This window comes from Pogoniulus pusillus, chromosome 17 (assembly GCF_015220805.1).
Source record: "Pogoniulus pusillus isolate bPogPus1 chromosome 17, bPogPus1.pri, whole genome shotgun sequence".
Lineage (NCBI taxonomy): Eukaryota > Metazoa > Chordata > Aves > Piciformes > Lybiidae > Pogoniulus > Pogoniulus pusillus.
This window is the reverse complement of record NC_087280.1, coordinates 21430865-21441790: the sequence shown is the minus strand read 5'-3', so window position 1 is coordinate 21441790 and position 10926 is coordinate 21430865. Positions and strand designations below refer to the sequence as shown.

The following is a 10926-nucleotide window of genomic DNA, read 5'->3' as shown; positions in this document are numbered from 1 at the left end:
TTGGCCTCCATTGCTGCACCCTTCCAGTAACTGATTATCTCTATTCCTCCCTCCCTCCCCCCCCCCCCCATTTGTTGTTCTTCTCGTCTGGCTGTAGAGAGATAAAACTCCAGAGTGAAGCTCTCAGGAGAGTTTAAGGCAGAAACCAAAGGGTTGCAGGTCGGGAGAGAGCTGCAGGCACAGGGCAGCACTGGCATCCTGCAGAGCAGCACTCAGCACACAGAGAACAAACCAAGACCCACTCGTTCCTTGTCAAAAACCCTCAAACTTTACTTGTGTTTCAATAAATAATTTACAGTATATACAGGTGGTGACACTCCTGTGGGTCTCATCACAGGGAGGAGGTGGGGAGAGGCCTTCTCCTCCCCCTCCCTCCCCCACTTTGCCTATGTATTTGTTTGTTTCCAAGTATTGAGCCTGTCTTGGCCACACTTCACCTTTAAACCAGAACTGGGTCAAACATAACCAAAATAAAGTGCTTGACTGTTTGCTGCTAAAACAAAAAAGGGATGCCCCAGCCCCTAGATGGCAGCTGGCCACCACTGGACAGTGGCACTGAACCACACCATGGTCAGAGAGACTTTCCTTGGCTGCACATCACCCCTAGCAGCACCGTGCTGGATGATTGCTTTACAGGAGAGGGAGAGTCCTGGGGGAAGTAGATTGGCACAATCTAGCTTAGAATGCTTTGGGTTGGAGGGCACTTCACCTGGTCCAACCGCCTGCACTGGGCAGGGACATCTTCACCTTGAGTAGGTTGTTCAGAGCTCCATCTGAACCAGGATGGGGCATCCAACACCTCTCCACATAGCCTGTGCTGATGTCTAACCACTCTGTGAGAAATTTGCTCCTTCTATCTAGTCTAAACCTCCCCTTCTCTAGTCTTAACCCCATCCCTCTGTCCTGTTGCAAGCACCCTGTCTTCACAGGGACGCATCTCTCAGCTGCTGTCACCCATGGGTTAACACAGCAAGAAACCAAGGTGACAACTTTTGGCTTTGAAAACCTGAATGTTGAGTTTCATGGGAAAGAAAAGACTTGGTTCTTTCTTGAACAAAAAGCCCAAACCAGCTTGGCTGAGCAATTAGTGCATTGGGAGACTAAACTGCCCTGTGCCACGGTCCAGTGGTTGCTCTTCTCAGTGCCTCCAAACTCTTGCCCATCCTGTGACTTCCAAAGCTCCCTAACCAGAACACCTGGGGGGCACCAGCAAACAAAGCAAGGAGCAAAGTAGTAAACACATCTTTTTTTGTTTCTTTTCTTTCCTTAAACACGTAGAAACCAATTACATCTCTTCATCTGTACAGTCACACGAGATCAATGCCAGGGCTCTATATATTAAAGAGACAATATAAATTACATCCAAGGACACAAGTTTGCATTTCTCTGCTGCTTTACAAATGGAGCTCTAGAGCTGTTAGGACACAACAAAGTTAAGTCACTTTGAGTATTTACACCAGACTGCCTCATGGCACCAGTTCAGACTGCCAAAGGTAGCCTGTTCCCACCCCTTTTGGTGCTAGTTTGCCTCATCAGACCTCGAGAGGAGATGGCCCCAAGAGTGATGCGTTTTGAGGCCTGTTTCTGGGAAGTTCCCCCTGAGGAGAGGAGGGGAAATTCATCAGGAGGTCTCCAAGATCCAGACCAAGGGTGGTCTTGCTGTTTGTTCAGCCAGTGATGAGGTGAAGCACAGAGGAAGATGGAGAGGAGATGGGCAGCACTACGTGGTGAAGATGATTATCAACGGTTTTGAGGCAGGGAACAGAGGTTCAGAGGCAGCCGGGGGGGGGGTCCTCTGCTGCATCCTGTCTCCTGGCTGGATTCCTAACATTGCCCCATTTCTGATTCAAGCCCAGGAGGTCTTAAGGTGCAACTGGTCTGCAATGGGGTTGCAAGTCACAGCCTCACAGGATGAGGAGCGGAGCAGAGGCCTAGCAGCAAACAAACAGAGCGCGCCGCTCCCGCTCCATCCCAGGGCCTGGCCGGGCCACAGGCAGGCCAGAGGGCGCAGAGCTGGAGCCAGCTGCAGCTTGGCTCTCCCACTGAGCAGCCTCCCCGCTCCCAGCCCGAGGGGACTGGAGGGCAAACGGTGCAAGGGACTCATCCAGCACTGGGCAGGAGGCGCAGAAACCGCTTGAATACTGGCCAGGTTTCTCCTGTTGCCATCAAGAGTCCTCAGTGGGTCCAGGCAGAGATAAGGGAGCCAGGAATAAAACCTTTGAGCGACCCAGCTGAATGAACTGGCTACAACAGGAGATGCCCTTTTCACTCCAGCAAACGCGAGCTGAGGCTTGAGGAACATGTCCTCACCACTGGCACTGCTGGCCAGGCAAGCGTGGGGCCGTTCCCCAGCATTCCAGCCCCTGGCATCACCTTCTGCAACAAGTAGGCCACGGGCTGAGTGCGGCCCCAGCACGCAGGAACCCAGCCCTGCTGTGCTGGCCAGGCTTGGCCCTGGCTCGCTGCTCGGTGTCCTCCTCACGGGCTCTGCTCTCCCGCGACAAAGCCACATTCACGCACGCCAGTGTCACAGTGGCCATCTGCATTTCTGGCACCTGGGGGAGCACTGCAGGGAGGTGGAGGCTGCTCAGCACCCACACTACTGAGAGAAGAGGAGGTGAGAAGGTCCAGGCAAGAGACAGTCCAGCAAAATCTCCTGACTGGTCTCACAGGCAGCACATTCTTCCCACCCACCAGCTGGGAAGGTGGAGGCCCTGGTGCCAGACGGAGGAGCTCTGATATCCAGCCTCTGGCTGTCCTGCACCGTCATCTCATCCCTGCTTCCCTCCTGCTCACCTTTCCATGGTGTGAAGGAGCAAACCTCTACAACAAGCACAACCAACACTGACACAAGCACAGCAGTAGCACCCAGAGGGCAGCGGAGGTCCCCGAGGGAGCCGTGTTGCCCGGGGCCAGGTCCCGTGTCCTTTCATAGAGGTGCAGCTTGTCTTTGTTGGAGTGAAGCATCTTCACATCCTCAAAGGCATAGTAAGCAGCCAGCATGAAGTTGACATCCCCTGTGGTGAGGAGGTCGAAGACGCAGGACTGGAAGTAGAGGTCCTCCACGGGCAGCTTTTCCCTGCACTTGGCCGTGGCCGTTTCGTAGGTGAAGGCCTCGGGAGGGGCGGGCAGGCTGGGCCCCTTCCTGCGAGCGCGACCCTCGGTGGCCTGAGCCGAGCGCACGGCCTGGAAGTCAATCTGCTGGTTGAGCGGGCAGCCGCGCAGGCACAGGTAGAGGCCCTGGCTGTCCCGGTCCTCCACCGCGTTCACCACCTCCTCCGGCATGCGCACGGCGAACGTCAGGTACCTGCCCACCTGCCTCACCACGATGGTGGTGCCGATGTACTTGGCCTGGATCTCGATGTGCTGCCCTGACACCTTCTCAGTGATCTTCAGGCTGTTGGCTCCGTGCTTGTCCCCACCGTTCTTGGAGCCGTCGGCGAAGGCGGCAGGGAGCTCGTCCATCTCCGCCTGGTACACTTTCTGGTCCACGCACTCCTGGAAGCTCTTGAAGATGATGGTGAGCTTTGGGGGAAAGAAAGGAAGAAACAGGGTTACAATGAGCAACGACCACCTTACAGCATGCAGCCACCACCAGGAGCAGCATGCGAGGCTGAGGAGGTTACCTGCTCAGCAGGGCTGGGAGCATGGCTAAAGATCATGGCCAGGTGCTACAGCCTAGAAGTTCCCCTAACTTTTCAGCACCCAGAAATAGCCATCTTGAGTCAGGACAGGGATGGAGCCAAGGCCTAGAGGTTGGACTAAAGGTACCACCTGAAGGCAAGACTCAGAAGCTGAAGTGACCACCAGGAGGCAAGGCTCAGAGGCTGGACTGAAGAGACCACCTGGAGGCAAACCCCAGAGGCTGGACTGAAGGGACCACCTGGAGGCAAACCCCAGAGGCTGGACCCAGAGGCTTTGGATGTGGTGCTTAGGGCTATAGTTTAAGGTGAATCTTGTAGAGTAGGGTTCTAGGTTGGAGTTGGTGATCCTGAGGGGCTTTGCCAACCTGCATGTTTCTGTGAGTCCGTGACTGAAAGGACCACCTGGAGGCAAGCCCCAGAGGCTGGACTGAAGGGGCCACCTGGATCCCTGCTGTTATCTCGAGGCCCAAGACAGGAGCTCCTTTGTGGCTGGAGCTGGGTGGAGCATTGCTACTCACAGCCCCGCGGTGGCATGCCCACACTTGCAGCACTGTCTTGCCTCCAGGGCCTGGCAGACTGCAGAGGGAGATGAGCCTTGCCTCTCTTAGCTGGAGCTCCTCTGGCTGCCATGGCATTTACATCCTGGACCTCTTCCTGTCCCTGAACACTCACTGATCAACAGCCTTCTCCTCTGGCCCCAGAACACGTTGTGCTCCCTCTCAGGCACATAGCCACACACCTGTGCCCCATGGTGGAGTGGGCAGGCCCTTCTGGTGGTGATGTGGGTATGGACTGAGCCCAGCACAGCTCTGCACCTTTGGCTGGGCTCAGACATAAGTCTCTTGCTGCAGGAAGGACCTCACAGCACCAGCTCTTCCCTTGCTGACCTGGCTTTGGGTGGAATGCCTGACAAGGAGAATGATAAGTCGAGTTTGCATGGAAGGAAGAGCAACTCGCACTTCTTCCCATGCAAGCTGTGCTTCCTCTTTCACCTCCTGCAGACCTGTTCTTCCTCCTGCACCTCCTTCCAAGAGAGAAAGGCAGTAAGTGGGACCTCCTGCAATGCGGGCCCACAAAGGGGCACACTGATACCTGGGGGCAGGAGGAAAGATGATTCCAGCAGCTGCAGGACAGATATGCCTGAGGCGGGGTGGGAAAAACTGAGGCTCTCCAAGGACTTGGCTGAGTACGATGCTGGGTCCCAGCACCGCAGCTTCCAGGGGTGCTAGTGAGGAGCCCAGAGCTGTCCAGAGCCCTGGCCATGTCCCACTCTCCCACCCACTCCTCCACTAGGTGCCCAGATGTTCCCAGTCCTGTGTCAGCCCTGCTACCCCTTCCTCACTCACTTGCCCTGGTTTCAGGCTGGACCTCCTGCAACCTCCTCTGGGTGCAGCCCTGCCTCTGGCTGGAGGAAGAAGGGTAGAACACAATGCAAAACCACAGAGCCTCACACACTGGGAGGCTCCCACCCCTTCCAGCAGCACGTGGTCTTCCAGCAGTGACCCAGCAATGCTTCCCACAGCTCATGCTGCGGATCTCATGACTAATCCTTCCTCACCACAAGCCTGTGAGGCAGATAAGGGGTGAAAAGGCTCAATTAAGATAGTGATCCTGGGATCCAGCCGAGGAGCAGCAGGTCTCTGGGGTCCTTAAGAACCACTTTCCTCAAGCCAGGCTTCCCTGCAAAGCTCACACCCAGAGCTGAAAGCAGTCCCTGTCCCACATCTGCTTCTATCTGGCAGGACACCTTCCAAAAGCAAGAGGCTGCCTCCTGCTGAGCCTCCATGTTTTGGCACAAAAAATGCCTTGTTAGCTTTGGAGCTCATGCACCGAGAAGCATCCCAACAGTTGAACAGCTCCAGGTCTCTCCTGAAGCTGAGGTTGCATCGCACAAGTCCTGCTGTACCACAGCAGCTTATTTTCACTGGGGTTTTCTCAGTGTTTGCCTTGTACCTTCAGGATGTTTATTTAGGCTGACAAAGCACCTCCAGAACAGACTGTGCCCCACAAAGTGTCTTGACTTGGCTGCAAACCACAGAGACAATTACAGGCCCGGGCAAAGGGGAAGGCAACGTGAGGAGCTCAGCTCCCCCCAGGCTCTTCCCTGCAAGCTGGGCGCCTCTATGGAGGGTAGTCCTGGGTTTGCTTGGACCTTGAGTATCCCCCAGGTGGTATCAGTCCTGGTCTGGCTGTTCACAGCAACCTAGAGTCTCCATGGTAGGAGCCCTCTTAATTTACAGTCTCCCACTTTGGCCACAATGTGCTACATCCCGCTAGATTGCTACAAGAGTTGGGGCTCTGCAGCCTGGAGAAGAGAAGGCTTCCAGGAGACCTTATAGTGGCTTTCCAGTATCTGAAGGGGCTACAGGAAGGCTGGGGAGGGACTACTGACAAGGTCTTGTAATGACAGGACAAGGGGTAATGGGTTTAAAGTGGCAGAGGGGAGACTGAAACTGGATGTTAGGAAGAGGTTCTTTGCAGTGAGGGTGGTGAGACACTGGCACAGGTTGCCCAGAGAGGTGTTCAAGGCCAGGCTGGATGAGACCTTGAGTGACCTGTTCTAGTGGGAGGTGTCCCTGCATATGGCAGGGGGTTGGAACTGGATGATTTTTGAGCTAAACCAAGATCTTCCAAGCTAAACCATTCCGTGATTCTACGTCCCTTTGAGCTCAGCCTGCTAATAAGCACGCTGGGGCTGGATGTGCTCATTAAGGACCCTCAGGCCATTAAAGCGAAGTTGGGGACAAAGGAAGGATGGGCATCTGATATTCGAGGCCAAATGCTCCAGTTCCCAGGAGCTCTCAACCAAGGAGAAGTGCACAGTGTGGAGGAGAGAGATGGCAGAAAAGAGCAGCCCTTCAGAAGCACCTCTGCCCTTGCCCACCTCTGCTCGCGGGGCCACGCCAAGGGCTCACCTTGCTGGTAGCGGTGGCCATGGAGCCAGGCAGCACCGGCGTGTTGGTGACCTGGACATTCAGGTAGTTATTGTCTATGAGAGGCCAAGCCCCTTGCACCTTGCAGGTCTGGAAGGTGTCTGTGAAAGTCCTGAGGTGGGGGTCCCCGAAGAGCCCGCAGTGGGTGTAGTTGGGGGCGGCCGAGTGCTTGTGAAAGCTCTTCTCGTAGTGGCAGATCTCGGGGCTGTCGGAGCGCTCCTGGCTGTCGCCGGGGGGCAGCGTCCGGAGCCGGGGCTGGGACGTGGGGCCATCCTTGGAGCAGTTGTGCTGCACCATCAGATCCTCTATGCCATGCACGGCGGAGTGGTAGGCCAGGTCGCCCCTGCAGGTGCGGGCGGTGCGGCGGGTGCAGTGCGCGTAGGCACGCAGCGCCGTGCAGAACTCGGGCGCCTCTTCCGTGCCCAGGTGGTGCGAGCCCGACGTGGCCGCCCAGAACTCAGAGTTGCACTTGAGGATCTTGCATGGAGATGTCACTGTGGGAGGGCAGGAAAACACAGGTGGTCAATGCCTGCATGCCCGCACATTGGACACCCAAGCCTGCCTCTGGCAAGGTACAATCTGGGCTGTTCTTGCAGCCCAACCCCATGGCAGTGGCCTTACCCCCAGCAAGAGGTCAGTGTCTCCCTCCTGCAGCCCAACCCCATGGCAGTGGCCTTACCCCCAGCAAGAGGTCAGTGTCTCCCTCCTGCAGCCCAACCCCATGGCAGTGGCCTTACCCCCAGCAAGAGGTCAGTGCCTCCCTCCTGCAGCCCAACCCCATGGCAGTGGCTTTACCCCCAGCAAGAGGTCAGTGCCTCCCTCCTGCAGCCCAACCCCATGGCAGTGGCTTTACCCCCAGCAAGAGGTCAGTGCCTCCCTCCTGCAGCCCAATCCCATGATTCTGTCTCTACCGCGTGACAAGGCCTTGCCCACCAGACGTGACCCAACTCTCATGACCTAATTCTCATGCATCACCCTCAAAGAAACCAACAGGATTTGCCCCAATTTAAGCCAAGAAGGGCCAGAGCACCCAGCATTCAGATGAATGCTCCTGGAGGGGAAAACCAGGGTGTGGGAGAATAGGATGTATTCATCAGCAGGAGTAAGGCAGGATCATTAATGTGGGAGAGAGGCAAGGAGGGTCTCGATGCCTTGTCAGGGTTTGACATTCAAAGCTCTGTGCTGCATCAATTGCTGCGCCTTGTGTTCAGAATGAGCTCTATCAGGGCAAAAATCTCTCTGCCTCCCACTTCCTCCTCTGCAGGCATGGGGACATCCAGCCCTGGCATGACCACTGTGCCCCAACTACATGCCAGTCTGCAGAGGTTAGAGCAAGATCTGTGCCGTGACCAATGCTGCAGCAGAGCCAACAGCCACCCCACTGCCCTCAGAGCCACAGCAGTGCCTGCAACAGTGCCTGCCCATGTCCCCATGCCCCCTGCAAAGAAGCAGGAGCCAACCCCCCTCTTTCTTGAGCACCGTGTGGCTCTGCCCAGCCCTGGAAGTCTGTTCCCCATCACGGCCCACTGAGAGAGAACAAGAGGTGGAGGAGAAAAACCGGCGTGGCAGGGTGCGAGGATGCCAGCTGAGCCCTTGCCTCCTCTTCACACCCGCCCTCCGTTGCCCACGCCGAGGTAAAGACAAAGGCAGGGCCTTGCCTTTGCTGGGCTCAGCCAGAGCCTCGGTGCTCCCTGGAGAGGCAGAGAGGAAGGCACAGAAAATGTGGATCCTCTTTCCCCTCACCCCCAGTGCCTGCTCCCCGGGGCAGTGGCTTGCTAGAGCAGAGTGGAAAGCAGCTGTGCGAGAAGCACAAGGCCACTGCTGAGCACCGCATGGGCACTGCTCTGCCTACAGCAATCCGGAGCCTTGCTGGGTGAACCCAGGCTCACATCCCTTAAAATTCACTGCATTTTCCTTTCTGCCCTCCTCATCAACCCCCTCTGAGGGTGTGGAGAGGACAGGCTCAAGGCACATAAGGCAGCAGCAGGACAAGAAGCAAAGCCCCACCGTTACCAGACGCTTTTGCAGTGCCTCTTGCAAGCACACAGGCACGCTCCTGTCTCAGGGTTTGTTTTAGAAGGAGGCTGGTGAGGCATCTGTGCCAAAACCATCCCAGATTTGTTTAAAAAGAAAAGTTACAAACCCCAGTATTGTTGTAGGGAAAACAGTGTGCTTTAGTTTTAAACATCACAGTGCTGGAAACCTAAACATAGTAGGTGCTGGAAGATCAGGATGGGAGAATGATTACAAACACTAAGCAGCCCAGCTTCAAGAAGCAAAGGGAGAGGAGACAGCCTTGCAAGAGTGAAGTGCAAACAGGAAACGGTGACAGGTTCCTCACAGCTTCAAAATTCATGTTTAATAAGCTCAGATGCTAGCAACAGCACTGAGAACTGTTCTGTCTTGGCAGCATCCCATTTAAACTTTCAAGAAGCACTGTGGAAAGCCTTTAACTCTTCACAGAATTGCCAGGTTGGAAAAGATCTGAAGATCATCGAGTCCAATCATCACTCAGCTTCCCAACATAGAATCAGAGGATGTTAGGGGTTGGATCTCTAGGGATTAATGAGTCCAACCCTCTGGACAAAGCAGGATCACCTAGAGCAGGTCACACAGGAACACATTCAGAGGAGACTCCACAATGTCTCTGGGCAGCCTGTTTCATTGCTCCATCACCCTCACTGTAAAGTATTCCCTTGTGTCAAGGTGCAGCCTCCTGTGGTCTAGTTTGCAGCCATTAGACCATGTTTCGAAGCACAGGTGAGTTGATAGCAAGATTTTGACCTGAAACACAGCCTCCTATTTCTCTTAAGTCTTCTGTATGTATGGGTCAGATGTTGCTATTCTTTTCCACCCCAGCAATGTGTTTTTTCCATCAGAGACACTCTGCTTATCACAGCCAGCCAGCTTGCAATGCAGAGTACTCCTTGGTGCTTCTCCTAAAGGACTTACAGACATCGTGGAGGTGATGTCCTGTCAGCAGCACACACCTAGTAGAATCACACAATGGTCTGGGTTGGAAAGGACACCCAAAGGTCATCCAATCCAACTCCCCTGGCACTCAAGAGACAACCTCCACTAGATCAGGTTGCCCAGAACCCTGTCCAGCCTCATCTTGACTATCTCCAGGGATGGGGCCTCAACCAGCTCTCTGGGCAACCCGTTCCAGTGTTCCAGCACCCTCATGGTGCAGAACTTGTTTCTAACACCCAATCTAAATCTGCTCTTCTCTAGTCTGAAGCCATTGCCCTCCTCCTGTCACTTCAGACCTTTGCAAACAGTCCCTCTGCAGCCTTCTCATAGCCCCCTTCAGGTACTGGAAGGTCACTATTAGATCTCCCCAGAGCCTTTTTTTCTCCAGGCTGAACATCCCCAGCTCCCTCAGCCTGCCCTCATAGCAGATGTGCTCCAGCCCCCAAGTCATTTTCATGGCCCTCCTCTGGACCCACTCGTCAGGCCCATGTCCTTCTGGCACTGAAGGTTGCAGAGCTGGACGCAGCACTCCAGGCAATGTCTCATCAGAGCAGAGTAATGGTGCAGAGAAGCTCTGCCCCTCTGTGAGGCTACACCTTCCAGCGTGGCTGCTGCAATATGCCATAGCTAGCACAGAGGTGGAGGGACCAGTAAGGGATGGTGTTTGGTGCAGGGGATGATGGCACACAGCAGCACAGTGGGCAGTGACAGGAACCAGCATGTTTGCTGGCAGGGGCAACGTAAGCAGTGGCATTTCAGGGCCAAATGCTGGTGGGGTGGATGTGGGTTTATCAGGGTGGAAAATAAGGAAATTGCAGCTCACCCCATCTGATGAAAGCTGCAAGTGTAGCTCTGCCAGGAGCCTCCCAGTGGAAGACAGGAGTCAAAAGAAGCCTGCAGGAGCATGACCAGTGCCACCACTTCTGGTTATCCCAAACAGTTGTGGCATCGGGCAATTAAAATCACTCCACTCCTGGTAGTTATGCTAATTGGCAGCTCCGGGATGCCTTGGGGTTGCATGCAGCTGAACAGGCTGTCACTGCAGACTACCATGCCCCGGGAGGAGCTGCAGGACATGTCCCTGGACATGTAGGGCCCACACATGCCAGCTTCCCCTGACAGCTTGGTAAAGCAGAGGGACCCACTGTGCGACGCACCTCACCCCGCTTTGGCTGCTGCAGCCCTTCAGCTGCTGGGCAGGGTGGGAACAAAGCCACACTGTGTTGCTCCCTAAGGACGTGCTCCATCCTCTGGCATCAGGAGATGCAGCCACCAACGGTGGCAGCCTACAGATGGCTGCCCAGCACCCTGGTGCCAAGCATCCCTCACCGTGCGCTGCCCAGGGCCACACGTAACTGTGTAAGGTACTGAGTTAA

General features: G+C 55.4%; 1 protein-coding gene across 1 annotated transcript in view; it reads right to left on the bottom strand.

Moving 5' to 3' along the window:
• Positions 1 to 249: 249 nt before the first annotated feature.
• RGMA (repulsive guidance molecule BMP co-receptor a) overlaps positions 250 to 10926 on the bottom strand; it is a 29747-nt gene continuing 19070 nt past the window's right edge. The window contains exons 3-4 of the mRNA XM_064158041.1: positions 6560 to 7071; positions 250 to 3525 (exon numbers count right to left, since the gene is read on the bottom strand). Coding sequence (XP_064014111.1) covers positions 2824 to 3525; positions 6560 to 7071 — 1214 coding nt within the window. The 3' untranslated portion in view covers positions 250 to 2823. The remainder of the gene's footprint in view (positions 3526 to 6559; positions 7072 to 10926) is intronic.